The sequence below is a fragment of the Primulina tabacum genome, chromosome 17 (assembly GCF_025594145.1).
Source record: "Primulina tabacum isolate GXHZ01 chromosome 17, ASM2559414v2, whole genome shotgun sequence".
Taxonomy (NCBI): domain Eukaryota; kingdom Viridiplantae; phylum Streptophyta; class Magnoliopsida; order Lamiales; family Gesneriaceae; genus Primulina; species Primulina tabacum.
The window spans coordinates 29,602,698-29,628,808 of NC_134566.1; the positions used below are offsets into that span (position 1 = coordinate 29,602,698).

General features: G+C 37.8%; 3 protein-coding genes and 1 long non-coding RNA gene across 5 annotated transcripts; 2 read left to right on the plus strand and 2 right to left on the minus strand.

The window, feature by feature from the left end:
* Positions 1-499: 499 nt before the first annotated feature.
* Positions 500-2,149, plus strand: LOC142530672 (putative N-acetyltransferase HLS1). The gene is made up of 3 exons (XM_075636490.1): positions 500-712; positions 861-1,081; positions 1,285-2,149. The coding sequence occupies exons 1-3, from the start codon at positions 500-502 to the stop codon at positions 2,147-2,149; spliced, it is 1,299 nt and encodes a 432-aa protein (XP_075492605.1).
* A 445-nt stretch (positions 2,150-2,594) lies between these two features.
* LOC142530292 (mitochondrial outer membrane protein porin 2-like) lies at positions 2,595-5,346 on the plus strand. Its single transcript, XM_075636052.1, has 6 exons — positions 2,595-2,842; positions 2,928-2,995; positions 4,070-4,180; positions 4,258-4,344; positions 4,435-4,643; positions 4,772-5,346. Exons 1-6 carry the CDS (start codon positions 2,794-2,796, stop codon positions 5,106-5,108), a joined length of 861 nt encoding a protein of 286 aa, XP_075492167.1. The 5' UTR covers positions 2,595-2,793; the 3' UTR covers positions 5,109-5,346.
* Positions 5,347-5,704: 358 nt separating this feature from the next.
* LOC142530291 (putative amino-acid acetyltransferase NAGS1, chloroplastic) lies at positions 5,705-10,187 on the minus strand. Of its 2 annotated transcripts, none has more exons than XM_075636050.1 (11): positions 9,664-10,187; positions 9,381-9,468; positions 8,974-9,179; positions 8,699-8,850; positions 7,634-8,048; positions 7,445-7,542; positions 6,973-7,084; positions 6,726-6,885; positions 6,443-6,515; positions 6,150-6,306; positions 5,705-5,805 (listed from the first exon to the last, which is right to left on the minus strand). In XM_075636050.1, the coding sequence occupies exons 1-10, from the start codon at positions 10,012-10,014 to the stop codon at positions 6,156-6,158; spliced, it is 1,806 nt and encodes a 601-aa protein (XP_075492165.1). In that variant the 5' UTR covers positions 10,015-10,187; the 3' UTR covers positions 5,705-5,805; positions 6,150-6,155. The 2 variants fall into 2 exon arrangements, with proteins under 2 accessions (XP_075492165.1, XP_075492166.1); XM_075636051.1 differs by having other exon boundaries at positions 5,705-5,794; positions 6,138-6,306.
* A 1,878-nt stretch (positions 10,188-12,065) lies between these two features.
* On the minus strand, positions 12,066-20,977 carry LOC142531019 (uncharacterized). The gene is made up of 2 exons (XR_012816201.1): positions 20,729-20,977; positions 12,066-14,160 (listed from the first exon to the last, which is right to left on the minus strand). It is a non-coding gene; the product is annotated as an uncharacterized LOC142531019 (long non-coding RNA).
* Between the last annotated feature and the right edge of the window lie 5,134 nt (positions 20,978-26,111).

Sequence of the window (26,111 nt, forward strand, 5' to 3'; positions counted from 1 at the left end):
TCAGTAGGATTTTAAAGTTAAAAAATAGTTTACGTTTCACAAATTGAAACCAAAAAACATGCAAGATTTCTCAACAAGTCAAGCATGTATGAGGCAAACACAACAAAACCAAAAACCATGCAAGATTTCTACCATAAACATGCACATGTACATATGATAAAATGTGAAAATTTATAGTTGTAATCTTGTATTTTTTCCTTCAAAAATATACTCCATTTATATTTAAAAACAAGAACACCTTCCAAATATAGATACCTTCCAAATAAAGACGCCTAGAATAATATCAATTACCATGTAAGATTGGACGTACATTCCAAATTCAAATTGTATTATTTAAGGATGCAATATTTTAAAAAGTTCGAAACTTCTTGCATAGATTTCACTTTATTTCTGGAATATATAGTTTCCCAGAATCGAGAACAGTGCAATCTTTGTAACATGAATCACTAGAAAAAACTTCGAGAATCAAGTTTCGTCTTGCAGTAGTAAACTCGAATCAATGGGTAAAGTTGGAGAAGAGCCGCCGGTGATAAAGGGAGGCGTAACAGCTGCAGTTTTGGTTAGAGAATACGATGAGAAAAGGGACAAACGGGAAGTGGAGCAAGTGGAGAATCGGTGTGAAGTTGGGCCCAGCGGCAAACTATCTTTATACACAGATCTTTTAGGAGATCCCATTTGCAGAGTCCGTCATTCTCCTGCTTATCGCATGCTGGTTAGTTTTATGGCCCTTAAATTTAGTTTTCTAATGAACGCGTTGATCATTAATTGGCATGTAACTTTAATTTGGTAACATTATCAAGTTGGTGTCATTCATCAGTACTCACTTCGTTCTCTATATATGGTTCTTGTTTCGATATCAGGTGGCGGAGATTGCGGCGGTGGGCGCCGGCGGAGTAGATGAAGAAAGAAGAGAGATAGTGGGGATGATAAGGGGTTGCATCAAAACAGTCACTTGCGGAAACAGAGAATCCAGAAATGACAAAAACATATATTTCAGAATTTTCAGTAAACCTCCTCAACTTTTCCCTGTGTACACAAAGCTCGCATACATTTCAGGACTCCGTGTGTCGCCTTTGCATCGGTATTTTCACGTGCCTCCCGTATCGTATTTTCATGGCTGTGATTCTTGTAATCTTTCACTGAATTGTTAGTTTGAAATATTGTCTACATATGATAAAAGATTGTTAATTTCGAAAAAAATCAGTATGAATAAGAAGATTTTTTATTGAAGCAAGATAACTTTCTTGTAATTTTATTAACTTTGTTTAAGGTTTGTCTTTATAGGAGAATGGGCATTGGGTTGAAGCTAGTGAACAAAATGGAAGAATGGTTTGCCGAAAATGGAGCCGAATATTCATACATGGCTACTGAAAACGACAACCAAGCTTCTGTTAACCTTTTCACCAACAAATGTGGGTATTCCAAGTTCCGGACTCCATCTATATTAGTGCAACCCGTCTTCGCTCAACCGGCCACATTGGGGAAGCGGGTCACAATCTTACGAATAGACGTCTCCGATGCCGAGTACCTCTACCGCCGCCGCTTCTCCACCATGGAGTTCTTCCCCCGTGACATCGATTCGGTGTTGAATAATAAGCTCAATCTGGGCACTTTCCTGGCTGTTCCATACGGTTGTTGCACCGCTGAGCGTTGGCCGGGTGTGCAGGGGTTCCTGGAGGCGCCGCCGCATTCGTGGGCGGTGCTGAGTCTCTGGAACTGTAACGACGTTTTCAGGCTTGAGGTACGTGGCGCGTCTCGGTTGAGGAAAGCGTTTGCGAAGACTACTCGTTTAGTGGATCGGGCCTTGCCATGGCTGAAACTGCCATCAGTTCCAGATATTTTTGGGCCTTTTGGATTTTATTTCGCATATGGACTAGGAGGAGAAGGCCCAAATTCAGTTAAATTGCTCAAATCTTTATGTGGACTGGCCCATAATCTGGCAAAGGAGAAGGGGTGTAGGGTGGTTGCTACGGAAGTAGCAAGTCACGAGCCACTTAGGTCAGGAATTCCCCACTGGAAGAGCCTATCGTGCACTGAGGATTTGTGGTGCATTAAGCGAATGGGGGAAGACTACAGCGACGGGTGCGTGGGGGACTGGACTAAGTCACCACCGGGCACATCTATATTCGTTGATCCTCGAGAACTCTGAATTAACATGTAATCCTAAAAATTGATATTATTCAGACATTGTTTATCTCGTAAATTCAAAAATTTACACATTATTTTCTATTGTTTCACAAATTAATATATGTATTTTTAAAATTCACTCATTATCTACTCCAAACTAAATATTAATTTAATATATGTGATCTAAATAATAATTAAGATATAATAAAATAATCAAAAATCTCATATAAAACAACAATTATACAAGCGCGTGACGCGTATACATAGACAATAATCTTTGTAAATTATAAACAAAAACAAACTTTATTGAAGAAAAATAACGAATTTGAAATATCTATCTAAAATTTTGATATCAAGAGAGAAATTTATAAAATAGTATTGATTAACTATTTTTTTTAAAGAAAATAATCAATATAAAAAATATATATATACCCAATAATGCCAGTAGAGAAAGGTTAGGAGTCAAATGTAAATAAAGGTATAATTGAGGGGTGACATGCAACTATCCACTACGCTGCCATTGCCCCCGTTTTCCAAGCCACCCCGCATTTCATATATCTGCAACTGTAACCAACGAAAAAAATCCCCCAAAATCCCCACTATCTTTCAATCTCGAGCTCTGGTGCTCTGAATTCGACAAAGCAAATACAAAATTAGGCCGGAACGATGAGCAAAGGACCCGGTCTATTCTCGGATTTCGGCAAGAAAGCGAAAGGTTTGATTTATCCTTTTCAACTTTATTTTTTCTATTTTTTCCTCTCTTTGGTAGATTTAACGTTGTATTTACTCGTTTTGTATAGATCTGCTTACCAAGGACTATATTACGGATCATAAATTATCTGTTTCCACGTACAGCGAATCCGGAGTGGTATGAATTATTAGAATCAACGAATATAATATGTTTGTGTATGCGTATGAGCGTGTTTCTTTTTAATGCTTCGTGTTTGTTAAAATTTCGTGATCATTTCTTTCTCAGATTTTTATGGATTTAAACGGTTTTCGATAAGCACATTTATCGTTGTATTTTCATTTACTATGGTGTCCTGCCATTTTGATTTGGATGTCACTGATTTTTTTTTTTTACATTGACAATACTTGCTTTTCATCAGCTTGTTATTGCACTTCATTGGTAATGGAATTTGTATGCAAAGAAAAAGTTGTATGGCGTGAATTTATTCTTAACTTATTATGGATGACCTCGCCGGATTCTTAATTCTTATGGAATGTGTTTCTGCATTTGTTAGCTCCTTTTTCTGTCTGGTTGTTATTGGTAGTTGTTGTTGGTAGTTGTACGTTTGTTAAGGTGAATAACAAAAAAGGCTTTTTTTGTATTTCAGCAATGGGGCCAACTTATTTTCAAATCTACTTTGGTCACAAACTCTGATCATCAATTTTTGGCTCTCTTGTTTAACGAATAATTGAACATCTTGTGGTCATTTTCTGTCATCAAATGCTAGGATTTTTCAAATTGTATATTCCGTTGGCCTGTTACAATTCTCTCCATGGCATTTATGCCTTTCCATTAACTCCCCTTCCTTTCCATTTTCTCTATTCTTATTTTTGTTTGGTAGGTAGGGAGTAGGAAGGGGAGTTAGATGGTTTTCCTTTTATTTATTTCTTTATATATTTTGTTGATAGGTATGTTTTGTTTATTTTACTTGGATTACTTGGTACCTACTCGGTGCTAAGTCTATTTATTAGAAAGACTGAAGACACTAATCGAAAATGTTCATTTGAAAATGAAATGGTACGGAAATTACTCCTGCATTAAGGGATCTTTCTCTTGCTTTTAGTGTTATTTTTGCTATTCTATGCAGTTATCTCAAACGTCGATCAGCTGGGGCTTTCATGCTTCATGTTGCATTGTATTCTCTTCTGTCATTTGATGTGTATTGCTAAATGAAATGAACACTTACTTTCTACTTTTCCATTCCCAATGTAGGCCCTTACAACATCCACTGTGAAAAAAGGAGGCTACTCATTCGGTGATGTCGCAGCCCAGTACATATACAAGAATACCTCTGCAGATGTCAAAATTGATACAGAATCGAATGTGAGAGTACCCACTAATTCTCAATTAATCCGTACTTGTTCCACCATCATTTCTGATCCCAATTTTCCGTTTGGTAGATCTCAGTAAATTTAATCGTCGCTGATATCATCACCTCATCAAAGACTATTGCCAATCTGAAATATCCGAATTATGATTCTGGCAAGGTGTTTGCTTGCTGCACTCTTTTTTCAACTTCACGCGAGTTTAAGTATCCTTGTTTGTTCTCTAACTTGCTACTGCATTTGCTAGTGCAGCTGGAGTTTCAGTACTTCCACCCTCATGCATCTATTGCTGCTGCTGTGGGTCTTAACCAAGCCCCTCCAATTGACTTTTCAGTTACCCTTGGTACTCCCACTTTTGCTTTGGGGATAGAAGCTGGCTATGAGACCTCGTCTAGAAAACTGGTGAAGTATACTGCTGGCATTACTGTGACACAACCTGATTCCTGTTCGTCGATAATTTTGTAAGTCCTTAATGCTCTTACTGAATATGATTATTGTAAATTTCTAAAAAATACGAATGAAGTTCCATCCTATTCTCTTTGATGTCTTATTAAAAGAAAATTTTAGTTTCTTAATTCTTGCGGCGTAGGGGTGACAAAGGGGACACCATAAAGACCTCATACATACGCTACTTAGATCAGTTGAAGAAGGGTGCTGCTGTGGCCGAGTTCACCCGAAAGTTGTCTACGAATGAGAACACTTTTACCGTGGGAGGATCTTACGCTCTTGACCACCTGACACTCGTAAAAGTGAAGCTTAACAATCATGGCACTCTAGGTACTGTTTTGCAGCACGAGGTTATGCGGAAATCAGTGGTGACTATATCCAGCGAGTTCGATACCAAAGCCTTGGATAACATTCCCAGATTTGGAGTGTCCCTTGCTCTAGGCCTTGAGAACATCTTTTCAAAACATTTTGCAGTTTGATACATTAATATATCATTCTTTTAGGTGGCCTTGGAATGGAAGCCACATCGGCTTAATAAGATGTAAGAAATACACTTTGTTTTTCGCCTTTTGATCGTCGGAGATTAAGCCAGATTAAGCAGGCTTATAGTTCTTCCAGCCTTTTTTCTTTATTTTGAAGGGTGTTTGCTCGAATTTTAGAACTCTTGTTTTGCAGTTTCATTCAAATTGTTGGAGAATACCAAATGTTTTGATGCCATGACGTTTTCCATGCATAGAAAGGTCTGTTCTCATATAAATAATATCATATGACCGTATGCTCAGTAGGGAAATAAGGATATTAATTTATCGTTAAGGTAGAACAAGTCCGTAACTAACTTTGAAAGGGAAGATGCTTATTGTTGCAACCACCAACTTTTGGTATGTAATGTGATACGTTATTAATGACCTCGAGTTCTTCATAATTATATTTATTAATCATCGTATTATAAATCATTTGTCATCATATCGACGTTTCTATTACATTACACGATGATTTGAAAATACGCCTGCATACTACTATTAGAGATGCAGTTGGACATGTACTCGCTCTTATCCACGTTTCTATTACATTACACGATGATTTGGTGCAGCCATGTTGCTTGCTGATACCACTCAGAGTCATTCCATTACTGGTTCTAGGAAACATGATAGATAAGCCTCATTGCCTCAAGCTCTCCTATCAAAACAAAACTCAAGAAATCAAATGTTAAGATTTTAAAATCTATTTCCGATATGGAAATTTGCTGCTTTATGATCTCGAAAATGAAATCTATCGACTACCATTATTGATTCTGGAGTAAGAATTCATCAGGTGTGTGGTTCTGGCAGAGGAGCTAGACCAAAAACAATTTAGGTCCAAAAGCTGAGGTAAACAACTTGGTAGTCTGTTTTATGACTTATTTCGAGAGGTGAGTTTATATTACATTATACATGCTATATTTTATATCATAAAAGGAAGAATCAAGAAATCCTGCAAGATGAAAATTTTAAAAATGATCTTAACTGGACAATGAAAATTACCTGAAATCATGTGAAAGAATTATTGAGAGGAATGCCACTTGTATCAGGGTGAATATTCTTCATGTAATACTTGGATCGACGAGATATATTGATCTTGTTTCTCCTCTGCTCCGGTAATGATTCAATGGAACATTCGAAGAACCCACGTCTAACAAACCTAATACAAATAAATACAAATAAAACTTTCAAGTCCTAGAATTTTTACTTATTCATTATTTATGATTTTGGTTTCATTCAAGAACTAAAATTCTTGACAGTACTTTTTTTTTTTAATATATTCATGAGTCACATACCAATCTGCTGTTCGTGTTGTTAGCAGGAAAAGCATTTGCAACCCCCGAGAGTATGCCTTTTTCTCAATATAATCTGTGGAACAACAAAATCATTGAAACGTGTGACACAACTCTAAATAGATAGGAAATAAATGGCGCGCCACTTTCCCGAATTGGGGTTAGCCTGAGACTGATGCATGAACAAAAAGCATGACAATGAGAGTCTTACATATCTAATCATAATTTCCAAAAAATAAAAAAAAAAGACTCAAGAAATTGAATAAAAAATGTTTATATCATATACCGAGCAATTTGTCTCCTTGTCCTTGGCCGCGACATTCAGGAGAAACAGCTATAGCGGCTACCTCTCCGCACTTGTCTTCAGAGAAAGGGAAAAGAGCTGCACATGCTATAATATGGCCTTCTCTTTCCACAACAGTAAATGAATTCAATGCTTCGAGTAGCTAAAGTTGAAGGAAATGATAAGCAGATAGACTGATGATCATAAACATAATTCAGGCCAAACGAACGTGCGAGTCAAAGTTATTAACCTCTTCCCGAGTTCTCTTTATCAATGTGCCAGACTCCTCTAACGGTAGCAAAAGCTGTTTGATTCCTTCGAGGTCCGTAATCCTAGCCGTTCTCATCCCTTCATACAGATCGCTGATAAATAAATGCAACAGTAATAATATGTTAGTAGAAAAATCTTAGTTTAACAATACCAAATAGTCATTATTTGTGAGAAAACCCCAGCAAATATGTAGTTATGCGCCACTTCAAGCTCAAGTTCAAGCCATAAGACGAACCCCTTAAGCCAGAATTTGCAACCCTACACGCACTTAAGGGGTAAATTGCATAGAGGATCTCTGTGTGGTGCTGAACAGGCTTAAAATTTTACATACACAGCTCATCGAATTGGGAATCTGGTTTCCAGCTTTGATGTGTGAAAAATGAGCATTTGGTAAAGCACAAACATAGCACATGAGAATGATTTGCATTCATCTGCTAAAGACACATACATACCTAGCCACCATTGTACCCACTCCATCTCTTTGAAACAGTTCTTTTAGTAAAACACCACCAATAGTACCATCCAGTAGATGAACCCTCTGGACACCACCCTAATAATATATAGAAGCACAGATATAGAATAATATTATTAGAGATGAGTAAAAGAAGATTGTCATAAAATCATGAAGTCTTGATAATTACTCTGCAAACAAAAGCTGCAGCAGCTAATTCTGAAAGGTAACCATTTAATCGACTCAGTCTTTCTTGACCTCCAATAGCGAAACCTTGTTCACTTGACCAAAAACCACTCCCGTTGTCGAAGCCAACACCATTTTGAAATTTGGGAGTAGGACTAAAAGCCTTCCCTTTCGGAAAAAGGAATGAGTAATTTGAATTCTCATATGTAACAGAAGGAAGATCTTCTTGAGCAACAGCTTTTACATATTTAGCAGCTATCTCACTTTGTTTAGCTCTTTCCCGAATCAATACATCCGCATCTTCAAGAGATAAAAACCGAACAAGTCTTCCAGACTCGTCCAAGATTGGCCCATCAATGACGCAAATGAGTTTCTCCGCAACAAGAGCCAAGGCACATGCTGTAGCAACCTCGTAAGTGCTGCATTATAGGGAAAACAGAATATATGTATTTGCAGGGAAAACAGAATATATTTATTTGCACATGTAGTTCCAGAAGAGATGGGTAAAAACAAATTAAGTTAGAACTACTTTTCTCGAAAATTCTAGCTCGTTTGAGATGGTAGAACAATAGTCATGTACTTTAAAACACATCCTGACATATTGGGGACCAGGTTATATATGCCTTGAATTAATATCCAAGGTATAAACATACGGTCGGAGATACATCGGAAAATAAAGATCTAGAAATTAATCACCTGAGATCAACTTGAATTTTAAATCCTTGCTTTGATTTCCTAGCTTTTATTCCATATAAGAAACAATGTCTCGCAAAAGCTCAAACACTCATGAAGTGGCTAAGCAAAAGCCTTACTTTAACGTTTCACGAGCAACAATAACTCATTCATGCATTATGGTGAAAAGAACTTGATGAAGATATATATATAGTTCATCTTCCATGAAGATAAAATTCATAAATTTCATAACCAAAAATATTTCGAGATTGGAACCATAATATCATGTTCATCGATATTTGCTTTAATTTTTGAAAAACTCATACAAAGAATGTTAGGGAGTATACACATCCTGCAAGTAGTAACAAAAATACCTATCAAAATCCATATACCATACTTGCAATTTAATACTTCACCAGAACTCGAATAACCGAGATTACTTAAAATTACAATACAATCCTGATCAAGCCTCTCCTGTATGCGAGCAACGTCTATTTTCTTAACTTCTCCAGTCGACATGTAATCAATACCCTCAACCACTCCCCTTCTCTGCAAAATGAAGAATGATTACTTAAGAAGCTAAACAACAAATGTGTCCATTAAAATAAGATATTCAATCATATGCATTCGGAAGAAAATATAAGCGATACTTCGGAATGCCAGAATTCTAACCTTAGCTGCAAGAAAATTACCACTGGCAACGCAGAAACCATTGTGCCACCGACGATTATCTCCATGCCGTCGAACGTCACTTAATGAAGGTCCACGAGACAGCTTCACTTCAATCAGAATACGAATCCTCCCTGCGGCATCCATTGCTGCTCTAAGAGAATCAGGATCGGTAACTCTATAGCTACCAACGTACTTTGGTTCAGACCCTGGCACAAAGTGCACGGCGATTAACACTATACGAAAGAATAAAAAAACCATAGAGGCAAATTAAAACACATCTGATGACAAATGGAATCACCAAGATTCTCATATATAAAGGTATATCAAGACACAGCAGCTCACAAATACAGAATTCCAATTATCTGCACGTAAAGCGAAGCATGACAAAAATGTGATAACTTTGATACCTCTTTCGGCCAGAAGCCTGTCGATTTGAACATGCGTCCCTGGAACAAGAACAAATTTGATTCCAAGCCCATGAAGGAGTGAGATATCCTACATAACACCGAGCAACTCATAATTTGTAAGCATAGCTGCAATTCCGGAATCATTAAAACAAACAAAAAACGCCACAAAAAAAACAAAATCAATTTCTTGATTCAATCTGCTGCTGATAGACAAAAATAAACAAAGCACGAATATCTGTTCAAAGCAAGTGATCTAATCGAAGAAAGACATAAAAAAACGCACCATGAGAATATGATCCAAATGAGGGCTATCGACAATTTCAGCAGAAACCAAAACGACGAAAGTGCTGCCTCTATGAGCCAAAAAATACGGCCACGCCTCGCGAAAGAACCCAACAAAAAGTTCATCTTTAACAGAGCTACTTTTATCTGCTTCTTCCAACACATTGTTCTTCTTCCCACAATCAATACCCTGCAATGAACGTGTATTTACCGATTGAATCCCAAAATACTTTCTTGTTAGCTGATTTTTGTCGCCTCTTTGCCACCCAATCGAGGTTGTAGAGAAATTTGATTCCTGGCCGTGGCGTTGGTTCTGGATCGGAGTCCAAGATGTTGGAGATGAAGCAGCCATTAATTTAAAGAACCCTTTGGAGGTTAGCAACTTACTAGCGGCGGTGGACGCGGAGGCGGAGACTCGTTGAGGTCTGTTAAGCCATTTGTATCAATCACCAACTCCTACACAGCCACAGGGATTACTCTCATACAAAATACAAATTTATTACATTCAGCATCTACTATCTTATTTTGTATCGCGTACTTTACTATTAATAGAAAGAAAGCTCAGATTTTTAAATTATTTTGTTTAAAAATTTGACAAATTTACAAAAGTTAGTTACGTGTCTCAAATTTAATAATATATATATATATATATATATATACTAGTGCATCGTCACTTGCCTTTCGTACTTATACAATATTTTTTATAATTCATTTGGTTTATATTTAAATGATGATCAAAATATAATTATAAAAAATAACAATGGAATATGAATTAATAACTAAATAGAAAAAAAAAGAAAAATACAAAAATAGAAATCTAATGTACAACTTGATGTATATGAAACATCATACTCATTCTGCTGAGCTACGTATTATTTGCATTAAATTGTTAATATTTTATTAATATATATCATTATTAAAAAAGATAATGACATCAAAAACTAGCTAGATCTCAAACTTAGGAGGATAGTATATATTATAGATTTAAAGTTCATGATTTTGTTTTTTTAAAACGACCAAAATAAATTTAAAATCAATAGATTTAAAATCTACCGATCCAAGATCAACCTTATCGATTGGTCGGATTTCAAATACACCATTACTAATATACTAATTATTATGAATTTGACTCGATATAAATATCATTTCAAATTCATATTTCAAATATTGCGTCAAATCTAAATCAAAATATTTTGGACATTTACAATAATTTATCAAAAACGAAGAAAACGTTAAAATAAGGCGTCATAACGACAACAATTTTGGTCCTTCGCGACTCTTTAAACCACACATTTAAAATACATTTTTTTAATACTTTCCCAGTGTCATATGACCTTTTTGGTCTCAATCACTCCCGAACTGTTTCATTCTTGCTCTAAATTGTTTTTTCCTGTCCCTCTCTCTTACGTTAGAATACTGCAATTCCTAACCTCACGATCAAGCCTCTGTGCGAGGGGCTCTGGTACCAATTTGTAAAACTAAAATTTCAACCATCGAGACAATAGAGTAGTGCTTTGTAATACCAGATTACGTTAAATAATTGAATATCTGGAGCAGTGATTGGATAAAGATTTAAACTTCCATGAAGCACTTGGAAAAAGTTGCAATCTTGCATTAATTTTTTTGAATATGACGGTGAATCGTGTCCAAAGGTGAAAATTTGAGATTATATATATGCATATTGATTTTAATGAACTGGGTTTAGTTGCAATTTGGAGTCTGGAAAGGGTACCGTTCCTTTCGGTTTCAGCTTTCATTTCGAGGCATCTTCTTTTCTCTCTCTGCTTCTTTTTTTTTTCATCGGCAGCTTTTTATTAATTTTTCTATTCACTGAAGAAAATTAGAAACAGATGGAGCTGAAAATTTGTAATGCATCTATTGTTCATCCAGTATTTTTAACGGCTTGATTTTGTCCCCAGTTACTTTCCTATTGTTTACAATATTATTGATTGCTATTTAATGCTTTTATTGTGTTTGGATTGTTGGGTTTATTCAAGAAATGGGCAAGAATCAAGCAAATTTTGAAGAGGTAAAATCTTGTGGTGAATTAAATGAAAATCAAAGGGTTATTTCTTCTCACCCGAGGAAGGTAAAGGAACTAGATTGTGGAAGAAAGTGGAGTATCATTTGGTGGAGTACCATGCACTGCCTGGATATTTGAAGGACAATTATATAATTAATGAAGTGTTAAAAACTTTAATACAGGTCTGAATGGCCTTTGAGGCAGTTCTTGCTCAGTGTTTTTACTATTCGCAATGAGGGCCCTTAATGTTTGGACGTAAGTAGAACACTAGCTTCTGTTCTTACCTCTGGTATTAGATTACTCTGAAAGTATGGCTTTGTTGTGTTGATACTTCTGTATCTGTGGTTATGCTAGTTTGCTACTTTTTAAAGATGTTCTTAAAATTTATCAAGAACTTTCTAGGATATGGATCAGTTTCTTGTTCAATTTTTACGTTCTTTTATTGCTTCATGTTTGATTGTTCGCTTATTAGTTTATTCGTGTTTCTAATGGCGGCTTTAATATCATAATAAGTGAAAAGGGGTAGAGAAAAGTGAGTGTGGGTCATTGAGGTGGTCTAGAAAGCACTTTCTTTCTGAATCTTGAATTTGTAGCACTTTGCTCATTTTGACATTAGCACTTCCCCAGAAAATGATGCAAGAGATCCTCATTTGATGCATTGGGTGCAGATGCTTTTTTTGAGATCTGAGGATTGGCCTTTTAGCATCATGTTGTTCGTAGATTTTGAGGTTGATGATAGTAAACAAGGGTCCTGAAGAGATTTCTTGCTAAAATGTGCTATTTTTCTGTTGTAGCTGTTTTTGCAATTTTTTGGCATATTGAGCTGATCCATGATGCCGTTTCTTCAAATTTTAGACCACAAACCCATGGCTTGAAGTTATGAATGATTTGTATGCCACAGACTATGGCTCAAGGCGATAAGCAATCTTAGGATTTGGACCATCTTTCAAGTGACGTGTTTGAGAGACAGGCACAATCATATAACAATATGGCATCATAATTATATTGATCCATATTGTGTGTGTTGTTTCTTGACTATGTTATACCATGGGATCATTACATCGTTACAAGGTTTCTTTTTGTGAATCACCCGTATCTTCTTTTCTCCAGATGCTTGTATTGTGTTGTCCTTGTATCATATCATATAATATGGAATGGCATTTGATAGGGCTTCTTCTTGTTCCTTCCTCTGACCATTTATACAGCTATGAAGGTTCTCGCTGTGGTAGACATTCTCGTGCTGCAAAATTTGCCGAGCGTGCTGCGAAAAGCAGATTTCCAAAAATTGGGAACAGAACTTACAACTTGTCTTCCGTCTTTGAGACACATGTGTGATTGGCATATTATGGAAGTACTCTCCAACTGTTTACCTGACCCTTTTTCACTCATCAACCATACCAATGTTTGTGTTTGGGTAGTTTTCGTTTCTTTCATTTGGATTGAAGTATTTATTATGCATTTAACTTTGATTACAATGCGAAGTTTCTTGAGAAGACGAAAACAAAGGATTCTCGTGATAATATGAGGTTTTAAAACTCTTGCTTTTGGTTCCATAAAGCAAATATGTGCGATAAAAATTGGTGATTACAAACTATCTAATTTTCTCCTTATTTTGTGTCATGGTATACAGCAGTGCATGTACCTGTAGATTATCATTTACCAAAAAGTTTCAAATGCCGTTAATTTTCATTTTGGCAACAGATCATTTCTGTCATTTGTTATGCGTTTTTCCCTGGTTTGACTTTTTTGCAGGTGTAGCATGAAGGAAGAGGTGGCGAACATAATAGCTCCATTGATGGTCCGGCCAATCACACGTTGGCCGTTTTTTGCTTTCTTGGGTGGAGCCATGTTTTGCTTGTTAGCTAGCAGCACTTGCCACTTACTTTCTTGCCACTCAAAGCGCATATCCTACATTATGCTCAGACTCGATTATGCAGTAATCGCTACCCTCATTTTACCCCCCTGTCTACTACTCTTTTATGTGTTATCCACTCTTCTGCAATCTCTATATGGGATTCATTACCTGCTAGGAATCGGTATTATCTTAGTATCTTTCCTGCCAGTGTTCCAAATTCCCGAAAACCGTATCTTCCGAGCCTTGTTATTCCTTTTTTAACGAATTGAACATTCATTAAAAGAAGGGGTAAAAAGTGTGAATACAAATGTAATGCCCGAGATTTTGATTCTGTTAATCTAAGATTATTGATTTTGAACTGATATGATTATAGACAGATCATTCCGAGACCAGATTGGGCCAAGCATATGAATGACACAATTTTTGGGGCAGAACTATTGGCGCCTGAGCGGTAGTTTTTGACCGTCCGAGCACCAATGTTCAATAGGAACATGTTTCGGGCAGAAGATGCGGGGCCCGGGCGGTAGTTTGTGACCGCCCGAGCGCCAAGGTGCAATTCGAAAGTGCTTGGACAGAGAATGCCGCGCCCGAGCGGTAGTTTAGCACTGCTCGAGCGCCGACTCAACTTCAAGAAGAAATAGCCAAGTGTCCAAGGCATGCAGTTGAGATATATATATATATACATATATCCTTCAGAATTCAGTACTGTGTTCCTATCGACGCAGGCTACAACTGGACGTAAGTTTTACCAAGTTTTGATATATCTTGAAATTATGATATTGTTAGAATCGAATATAATTCATATATGATGTTCTTGACATGTTAGACATCATAGAATCAAAGTCGGATTGAGAAACAGATTGATTAGGGAATTGTTATGATTTTTTCGAATATATCGATTGATATTGAACAGACTTGAATTATGAATTGATTACAGATTGTATTGGATATCCGTTATGGATTGTAATTATTATCTGCTGATGTTGTATTGACCGGGATATCGAGATTGTTCCGTTATGCCGTTGGTTTTGAGTTAAATCCATATTGATCAGATTGGAATTGATTTGAGTAGTATATTGATATGGTACTATTGATATTGTCATTGCCAGATTGAGTGTTGAAAGACTTTGAATTCCAGACAGGAACATCGTCAGAACTGCAATAAAAGAAAGGTATAAGTCAATGTGGTATTGGGAGAACGACTCGAGTAGGATATACTTATTGTTATTATTTACAATGATTTGAATTGATATGCTTGTTCTATTGATTTATAGAAGCATGTATTAGATGAATATTAGACGAGTGATCTTGTGACATAAGTGCCGATAGTGATGGAATCGTCACTGGCACATTGCACATTGTCACAAGATAGTGAATTGGCGATAGTGCCACAGTCTGTGACGGATAGGTCAAGACACCGGATGTTTGGTTATATCGATTGAATAGAATTGGAGTTTCTTCTATTACTGAATTCGATATAGGAATGCCAACGTCTGGAAACCGGGATCCCTAGACTAGGATTGAGTCTAGTCTAAGCCGTGGAGTCACGAGTCTGATTGACAGTTTTATACTGATTATGGTTTCAGATTTTGATACATATTACGGATATCTGCTTCATGCTCTATATTGATTATATGATTGCATGTTTCATTGATCTATACTGGGATTTTATTCTCACCGGAGTTATCCGGCTGTGGTCGTGTTTGTATGTGTGCATGGCAACAGGTGGGACAGGATCGGGGTCGAGGAGATGAAGAGAGATCTTGATTAGAGTGGAGACTACGGACCATGATTAGAGATAGGGTTTGGACACTTGATATATAGTTGTTAAACCTTAGTTTAATGATTGCATATAGTACAAGACTTGTACTTTAATACTGACATGTATATTATAATGTATTCATTACGTTTCGCATTTAATAATGTATTTTAAAAAAAATTAGACTCTGTTTATTATAATTGATTAAATTGTCCCAAATGATGATTAAGAGAATGATTAGCGTCCGGGTCCCCACAACAGGTGGTATCAGAGCGATAGATCCTTGAGATTGAGATAGGAGCTAGTGAGCGGGGTAGATTGAGTTTTCTTTCCTGCTTTTGATTGCTAGCATGATTTACTGCTTTATAACGCATGTTTATCTGTTTATCTGATTTTATTTGAAAACATGTGTTATTGAGAATGAATCAGAACCGATTCTTGATCAGCAGTAAGATGATCGGAGGAAGACTGAAACAGATTTATGGTATTTGTTGCTAACCCTTTTGATAATCAGATATGCCTCCTCGAAGAATACCAGAACAGCGTAGCACTTCGAATCCTCCCATGGATGTGTTAGCAACACCGATGGAAACATTGCTGAAGAGATTTCAGTCATTCCATCCACCGACTCTGAAGGGTACTGAGACTTCAGTTGATTGCGAGAGTTGGTTAGACGAATTGAGATGCTGTTTGAGTCCTTGGATTACACTGATGAGAGGAGAGTGAAACTGATAGGGCACCAGTTGCATGATGTGGCAAAGAACTGGTGGATTACAACCAAGCGAGCCTTGGAGCATCGAGGTACGACTATTACCTGGAATGTCTTTAGAACTGAATTTTATCAGAGATTCTTTCCAGTGTCGTACAGGAAGGATAAGGGAGCAGAATTTGCAAACTTGAGACAGGGTCAGTTGAACATCGAGGAATATGTGGCCAAGTTCTCTACACTGCTACGATTTGCTCCACATGTGGCCGAGAATGACGAAGCTGTTGTTGATCAGTTCATTAATGGCCTGAATCCTGAAATCTTTACCTTGGTGAATACCGAGAGACCGAACAATTTTACTGATGCCTTGAACAGGGCCAAGGGAGCCGAAGCCGGTCTGATGAGAACAGAGAGGAGCTTCGTTTGTACCTCTAGCACCGAGACCACAGCAACCACCTCCCCGGTTTGAGAGTGGCAGCAGCAGTGGTGGAAAGAAAGACTTCCTGAAAGCTAGAGGGAAGCAGTTTAAGAGATCTGGAAGTAGTTCATCCAGTTCTAGCGGTTCGAGACAGACTGGTCAGGGCCAGAGTTATACAGGACCTTATTGCAGCACTTGTGGAGGGAAGCATTCCACAGAGCAGTGCCGAGGAGTGTTCGGCAGTTGCCGTATTTGGCAGTTGCTGTATTTGTAGGCAACAGGGACATTTTGTCAGAGTCTGCCCACAGAGAGATTCTCATAGATCACAGGGTGCCGAATCATCTGGATCAGCGGCACAGACTGATAGACGATCAGTTGCTGTCCATTCGTTCCAGCCAGCACCATCTCAACCACAGCAAAGGACAGGAGGTAGCCAGACAGTGAGCCAACCTCCTAGACAGCAGGCCCGAGTATTTGCTTTGACAGAGGAGCAGGCTCAGGAGGCACCTGACGATGTTGTTGCAGGTAACTGTGTTATTTCTGATTATCCTACTTATGTATTGATAGATACTGGTGCATCGCATACATTCATATCTGAGCGATTTGCATTGATGCATTCCTTGCCTATTGAGTCATTATCTGCTGTAGTGTCTGTCTCTTCTCCGTTGGGGACATGTTTGATATCAGTGAAGTCTGTAAAACATTGTATACTGTAGTATGATGGGCATGAAATTGAGTTAGATTGTATTGTGCTTGGGTTGTCTGATTTCGACTGCATTATCGGTATCGATATGTTGACCAAGTACAGAGCTACTGTCGATTGTTTCCACAAGATTGTGAGATTCAGACCGGATATGGCTGATGAGTGGAAATTCTACGGTAAGGGTTCTCGATCTAGAATTCCTTTGATATCCGTATTGTCTATGACTCGATTGTTACATAAAGGAGCGGAGGGATTCCTTGTCTATTCAGTTGATTTACTGAAATCGAGTCCATCATTGGCGGATTTGCCAGTGGTGTGTGAGTTTGCTGATGTCTTCCCAGATGAGATTCCTGGATTGCCTCCGATTCGAGAGATAGACTTCAGTATTGAGTTGGTGCCAGGTACAGTTCCGATTTCGAGGGCTCCGTACAGAATGACACCGATTGAGTTGAAAGAATTGAAAGAACAATTGGAGGATTTATTGGCCAAGGGGTATATCAGACCGAGTGTGTCTCCTTGGGGTGCTCCAGTACTGTTTGTGAGGAAGAAAGACGGTTCGATGAGACTCTGTATCGATTACCGGCAACTGAACAAAGCAATGGTAAAGAATAAATATCCCTTGCCTCGCATTGATGATTTGTTTGATCAGTTGCAGGGTTATCTGTATATTCCAAGATCGATCTGAGATCTGGATACCATCAGCTGAGAGTCAGAGATTCTGATATCTCGAAAACAGCATTTAGAACCAAGTATGGACACTAAGAATTTATTGTCATGCCATTTGGTTTGACGAATGCACCGGCTGTATTTATGGGATTGATGAACCGTGTTTTTCAGAGATACCTCGATGAGTTTGTAATTATATTCATTGATGGCATTTTGATATATTCGAAGAATAAGATTGAGCATGCTGAGCATTTAAGAACTGTGTTGAGAATTCTGAGGGCTGAGAAATTGTATGATAAACTGTCAAAATGCGAGTTTTGGTTGAGACAGGTTGTATTTCTGGGGCATATTATATCCGGAGACGGTATATCAGTTGATCCCAGTAAGGTTGAGGCAGTGATTTCTTGGCCGAGACCGACATCAGTGCCCGAGATTCGCAATTTTATGGGTTTGGCAGGATATTATCGTCGATTTATTAAAGATTTTTCCAGCATTGCCAAACCGATTACTCAGTTGACGCAGAAGAATGTTCCGTTTATTTGGTCAGAAGACTGTGAGACCAGCTTTCTTGAATTGAAGAAAAGACTGACCAGTGCACCGATACTGACTATCCCATCAGGTACGGATGATTTTGTGGTTTATTGTGATGCATCTCACCGAGGATTGGGTTGTGTTTTGATGCAGCGATGGCATGTTATCGCTTATGCCTCAAGACAGCTGAAGCCCCATGAGACTCGTTACCCAATTCATGATCTTGAATTGACAGCCATCGTCTTTGCTTTAAAGATATGGAGACACTACCTATATGGTGAGAAGTTCGAAATCTATTCTGATCACAAAAGCCTGAAGTATCTGTTTTCACAGTCCGAGCTGAATATGAGACAGCGAAGATGGCTTGATTTATTAAAAGACTTTGATTGTGAAATCAAGTACTATCCGAGAAAATCCAATGCAGCAGCAGATGCACTAAGTCGAAAGGTATGTTCGTTATCCTTATCGATGATTGGCTGTTTCGAATTTGATAGAAGATTGATGCTTGTCTGGATTAGCTTTTGAAACAGATCGTCAGCCTCTGAGATTATGGACTATTCGAGCTGAACCAGAATTGATATTGAGAATCAAAGAGGCACAGAAAGTTGATTAGAATGTGCAGAATTCGATTGCTATGGTCAGAACTGGACAACAATCGGAGTATCAGGTTCGTGAAGGTGTTTTGTATGTGAATAATCATATTGTTGTGCCGAATGTTTCAGATTTGAGACAGCGGATATTAGCAGAAGCGCACAGCAGTCGTTTTAGCATTCATCCTGGTGGCAGAAAAATGTATAATGATTTGAAGACACAGTATTGGTGGAAACAGATGAAATCTGATGTTACTGAATTTGTAGCCAAGTGTCTGAATTGCCAACAGGTTAAGGCTGAAAGAAAGAAACCAAGAGGATTGTTACAGAGTTTGTCTATTCTGAATGGAAATGGGATAACATTTCCATGGAATTTGTGACGTAGTTACCGAGATCCTCCAGAGGTTGTGATGCGATTTGGGTCGTGATTGATCGATTGACCAAATCTGCATGCTTTATTCCATACAAAATGACATACAGATATGACCAGATGGCCGATATTTATGTCAGAGAAGTTGTTAGATTACACGGAGTGCCAAAGTCGATTGTTTCAGACCGTAATCCTCGGTTTACTTCGCACTTCTGGCAGAGTTTACAGCAGGCTCTAGGTACAAAATTACATCTGAGTACCGCATATCATCCACAAACTGATGGACAGTCAGAGCGGATGATCCAGACGTTGGAAGATATGCTGAGAGCTATAGTGCTTGATTTTAGCACTAATTGGCAAGATGCATTGCCTCGTTGTGAGTTTTCGTACAACAATAGCTATCAGACGAGTATTGAGATGGCTCCTTTCGAAGCGTTGTACGGAAAGAAGTGTCGATCCCCTCTTTATTGGGATGATATCTCTGAAGTTCCTGAGACTGGACCTGATATGATCAGAGATATGACGGAGAAAGTAAAGCTGATTCAGAAAAGAATGAAGGCAGCTCAAGATAGACAATCCAAATATGCCAACATCAGAAGACGACCGTTAGTATTTGAGGCAGGAGACCGAGTATTTTTGAAGATTTCACCTTTCCGAGGAGTTGTCAGATTTGGCAAGAAAGGAAAATTGTCTCCACGATACATTGGGTCGTATGAGATTCTCGAGAAGATAGGAGATCGTGCCTATCGACTCGCATTGCCGCCTTCGTTATCAGGAATACATGATGTTTTTCATGTATCGTTGTTGAGGAAATACCTCCTGATGCTTCACACATTATGCAGCCAGACGAGGCCGAGCTTGATGAGATATTGAGCTACTACGAAAAGCCGATTCAGATTCTTGATCGGAAGGAAAAGCAGCTCAGAACGAAGACAATTCCGCTTGTGAAAGTTCAGTGGAGTCGTCACGGCACTGAAGAAGCTACGTAAGAAACAGAGTCTGATATGAGGCAGAGATTCCCAGAGTTATTTCACTGATGTGAGTTTCTACTTAGCTTCGTTTACATTTCTTTCTGATATGATTTGATTGCCTGAGATTTCGGGGACGAAATCAGATCTTAGGGGAGGATAAATGTAATGCCCGAGATTTTGATTCTGTTAATCTAAGATTATTGATTTTGAACTGATATGATTATAGACGGATCATTCCGAGATCAGATTGGGCCAAGCATATGAATGACACAATTTTTGGGGCAGAACTATTGGCGTCCGAGCCGTAGTTTTTGACCGCCTGAGCGCCAATGTTCAATAAGAACATGTTTCGGGCAGAAGATGCAGCGCCCGGGCCGTAGTTTGTGACCGCCCGAACGCCAAGTTGCAATTCGAAAGTGCTTGGACAGAGAATGCCGAGCCCGAGCGGTAGTTTAGCACCGCCCGAGCGCCGACTCAACTTCAAGAAGAAATAGCCAAGTGTCCAAGGCATGCAGTTGAGATATATATATATACATATATCCTTCAGAATTCAGTTTAAAAGAAGAAAGGAAATCGAGAAAATCCTCCAGAAATCCTTACGCCTTTACACTTCGATCCGTCCGTCTGATTTTGAATCCGACTTCAGTACTGTGTTCCTATCGACGCAGGCTACAACTGGACGTAAGTTTTACCAAGTTTTGATATATCTTGAAATTATGATATTGTTAGAATCGAATATAATTCATATATGATGTTCTTGACATGTTAGACATCGTAGAATCAAAGTCAGATTGAGAAACAGATTGATTAGGAATTGTTATGCTTTTTCCGAATATATCGATTGATATTGAACAGACTTGAATTATGAATTGATTACAGATTGTATTGGATATCCGTTATGGATTGTAATTATTATCTGCTGATGTTGTATTGACTGGGATATCGAGATTGTTCCGTTATGCCGTTGGTTTTGAGTTAAATCCAGATTGATCAGATTGGAATTGATTTGAGTAGTATATTGATATGGTACTATTGATATTGTCATTGCCAGATTGAGTGTTGAAAGACTTTGAATTCCAGACAGAAACATCGTCAGAACTGCAATAAAAGAAAGGTATAAGTCAATGTGGTATTGGGAGAACGACTCGAGTAGGATATACTTGAGTTTCCCTAAATCACATACTTATTGTTATTATTTACAATGATTTGAATTGATATGCTTGTTCTATTGATTTATAGAAGCATGTATTAGATGAGTATTAGACGAGTGATCTTGTGACATAAGTACCGATAGTGATAGAATCGTCACTGGCACATTGCACATTGTCACAAGATAGTGAATTGGCGATAGTGCCACAGTCTGTGACAGATAGGTCAAGACACCGGATGTTTGGTTATATCGATTGAATAGAATTGGAGTTTCTTCTATTACTGAATTCGATATAGGAATGCCAACGTCTGGAAACCGGGATCCCTAGACTAGGATTGAGTCTAGTCTGAGCCGTGGAGTCACGAGTCTGATTGACAGTTTTATACTGATTATGGTTCAGATTTTGATACATATTACGGATATCTGCTTCATGCTCTATATTGATTATATGATTGCATGTTTCATTGATTTATAATGGGATTTTATTCTCACCGGAGTTATCCGGCTGTTGTCGTGTTTGTATGTGTGCATGGCAACAGATGGGACAGGATCGGGGTCGAGGAGATGAAGAGAGATCGTGATTAGAGTGGAGACTACGAACCATGATTAGAGATAAGGTTTGGACACTTGATATTTAGTTGTTAAACCTTAGTTTGAATGATTGCATATAGTACAAGACTTGTACTTTAATACTGACATATATATTATAATGTATACCATTACGTTCCTCATTTAATAATGTATTTTAAAAAAAATTAGACCCTGTTTATTATAATTGATTAAATTGTCCCAAATGATGATTAAAAGAATGATTAGCGTCCGGGTCCCCACAACAAATATACTGGACATCCCAGGAGATAATAAAATTTTAACCAAGCAAACTTCAAATTTACATCAATACATCAAGCACATGGCTAGAATTAGTGATGCAACGAAAAGTAATAATATGTATCTTCTTGATTGTCTCGTCCACCCTTGGTTTTTCATTCTCGAATATGGCTTGATTCTGGATGTTCAAAACATGATCGATCGTAGCTGCAAGTGCCATCAGTCTCATCTTAGATAAGATAGAATTTCTCCCATAGTTGTTCTAAAAGCCTTCAAGATCGTCGTATGACAACCCATGTTCTTCACCATCCCGAGCCATCTACGTATTTCTTTCCAAATGCACAGCGAGATTGGGCACTGAAAAAAGAGGTATTCATCCTCAATGTTACAAAGAATACACAATCTATCTGTCAAATGCGGAAGTCTGTCTCTTGTTAGAAGCTCCTTATGGGCAAACAATCATAGTATAAATATGTGCTTAGGAAAAAAAATAATACCTACTCAAGATAGGCTTTCACGGCCATCTCCCTATTGAATGGGCGAAAAAATCGTAGGCTGGAGTCAGTCATGCGCTGGTGCGAAACCAATTATCCAGCGTATGTGTGGCAGCATCCACTGATCCTATGCAACAAACCATCTCATCACGAATGTTTAAAATCTGTTTGATAAGCGGTGATTCATCTTTATGCCAACCTCAATTCCAAACACACCCAAACCTGCTATTGATGTGGTTAACCTATCAAATCCAAAGGCTCTCTTTCCTGAAATGGATTTTCCAAAAGGTTTTAGCAATCAGAGTCTTGTTTCATGCTTTCAAATTTTTGAGTCTCAAGCCTCCATCAATCAACAGTTTGCACAACATGTTCCATGCAATGGGAGGGTGTTTAGTTGGCCAAACAAACTTCCGACACAATGAGTAGATCATATCATATCAATTACGCAATTCGGAATTGGTAGTATAGACAACCAAAAACATTTGATCCCTTGAATAACCGATCTGATCAGTTCAATCTTCCCAGCATAAGATAAAGAATGTATGGGCCAGGAATTAATCTTCTTAGCAACGGCTTCAACCAACAGACTATAATCAGAAGATCTCAATTGTCTAGAAGCTAATGGGACCCCTAGATAACGAAATGGTAGAACTCCCTGACTGAATCTAGTGATGTCTAGGATTTCCTGTCTCATGCTTGCATCAACACTGGCCAGATAGATGCTTGATTTCAACAAGTTAACTCTCAAACCAGTCGTATCCACAAAATTATTCAAGCATTGCATAACCAACGAGATACTAGCAGTGTCCACCCGAGAGAATATTAGTAGGTCATCCGCATAAGCCAAATGAGTTAATCATAAGTTACGACATTTCGGGTGAAATCCATAATTGGGGGACCGTGACATGCGCTTAAGTGAACGAGAGAGAGCTTCAAAACACAAAGTAAACAAGAAAGGTGATAGAAGGTCACCTTGTCTAAATCCTCTCTTCCCTAGAAAATGTCCATGGAATTGCCCATTAAGAATAAGGGAATATGAAGTAAAGGAAACACATTCCATAATCCAATTGATAAACCTACACGGGAAATTCAAGCATGTTAGGACTTCCCTCAAAAACCTTCAATCAACTGTGTCATAATCTTTTTGAATATCCACTTTTAATAAGCATCTAGGAGACCCTCGCTTACGGGAGTACTTCCTAACTAACTCTTGTTGTAAGTGGATATTATCAACAATTGATCGACTGTGTATAAACGCAGCTTGAGCTCCATCAACCAAGTCTCTCACAACGTTGCTCAATCTGTTCAAAAGGATTTTTGAAATGATTTTATAGATAACAGAGCAGCAAGAAATAGGTCTATAATCAGAGACAGATGAGGCATCCACATATTTCGGCACAAGGGCAATAACAACATGATTCCATTGCTTCAACGATCTGCCCGATGAGAGGAATTCAAGTACAGCTTCAAACACATCTTCCTTGATAATGCTCCATGATTTCTTGAAGAAAAGTGATCCAAATCCATCTGAACCCGGGGCTTTGTCATTATCTGTATCAAAAAGAGACTTCGAACTTCATCAAACGACACATTAGCTATTAATGCATTCCAGTGGTCAACTTGGACTATTGGTCCCTCCACGAGAGTGTCTATATCCACTGGTATTCTATCCACTTGACAACACAAGAGACCCTTGTAGTACTCAACAAATTGATTGGCCATCTCATTCGAATCTGTGGTGGTAACTCCATTCTGATTCTTTATTGCAACAATGGCATTCCTTTTATTATTTCTTTTGATGAGATCATGAAAGAATTTGGTGCACCGTCGCCTTGCTGCAAGTAATTAATATTCGCTTTTTGTGCGATGAATGACTTCTCCGCTTCCAATAACACCTCAGTACGTTTCTTGATCTCTATATAATCATCTGTCATTAATCATCCGTCTGGTGTGGCACCATTTCTGCACAAACTCATCTTGTTCTGGAACCACCCGGTGGCGGTCCACCCTACAGGATATGAAATTTTGATGGGATCCCTTTACGGTCTCGGAGCTCTCGTTTATGCAACAAGAGTTCCAGAGAGACAGATGCCTGGAAAATTTGATATTGCTGGGGACATAGCCATCAGCTGTCTCATGTACTCGTCGTCGCGGGAGCTTATACACATTATGGGGCTGGGCTCGGTGACTTGCATGGATGCTAAAAATTATGTAGTGTTGGGAATGTATAGACTAGAAAAGTGTACGCAAGAAACATACATGTAACACATATTATAATATGGCATCCCAGCGTACTGGATTGAATCTTGCTTTTGTGAATTCGGGAGTTGTGTTCTTGTTTTCATTTACGTAAAGGAATAGGTCTCTTTGTGACATGATCTCACGAATCTTTATCTGTGGGACAGGTCAATCCTACCGATATTCACGATAAAAAGTAAAACTCTTATTATAAAAAAGTAATATTTTTTCATGGATGACCCAAATAAGAAATCCGTCTCACAAAATACGACCCATGAGATCGTTTCACACAAATTTTTGTTTTATTTGTCAAATAATAAAAATCAATTGTCCATTACAATACCATGTATGTTTTTACGTTAAATTTCGCTATATTTCCAAAAAATATGTGCCTGAAAATGTGTGGCATAAACATCATTATTATTTTGAATCGATAACGTTTTAATTATTTTATTTTTCTCGCTAAGTCTTATTTTATATTTAAATATATTTACGGTTCCATTTCGTTTGATAAAGACATTGCGAGTGGTAGCAGCGATGTCTCGAGCAAGAATTGCCTTTTTCGAGAGGTTAAATTAAATATTTTAATGAGCAAATAAAAATATAATGTGTACGAATGATATTTGGTAATTTCCCATAGTTGGTGGACCGACTGCCATTAACTTCTTTGGACAGGTTGAGATTTAGGTAGTTTGACATGTGCATTATTTTGTTTTGCAGAGTTATCTTGTAGAACGGTCTTACGAATCTTTATCTGTGATACGAGTTCAACCCTTCCGATATTCACAATAAAAAATAATACTCTTAGCATAAAAAAATAATATATTTTTTCATGGATGACTCAAATAAGAGATCTGTCTCATAAAATACAACTCGTGAAACCGTCTCTCACACAAGTTTGTCTTTTTTCCATTAAAAAAAATTTAGACTTTTTATAAATTTTGTTACCGTATTTTGGTAGGTAAATCGCGAAATTAGTAAACATTTTTTTCTTATTTTAGGTTAATTAGGTCTACCTCCTATTATATATATCATATTAACAAAAATATTCGATTATCATGACATATATCTCCCTCGAATTTACAAAAAAAAATAGCAAATATTTAAGTTTCTAATTACATACATCCCTCATATTTGTATTAATTTT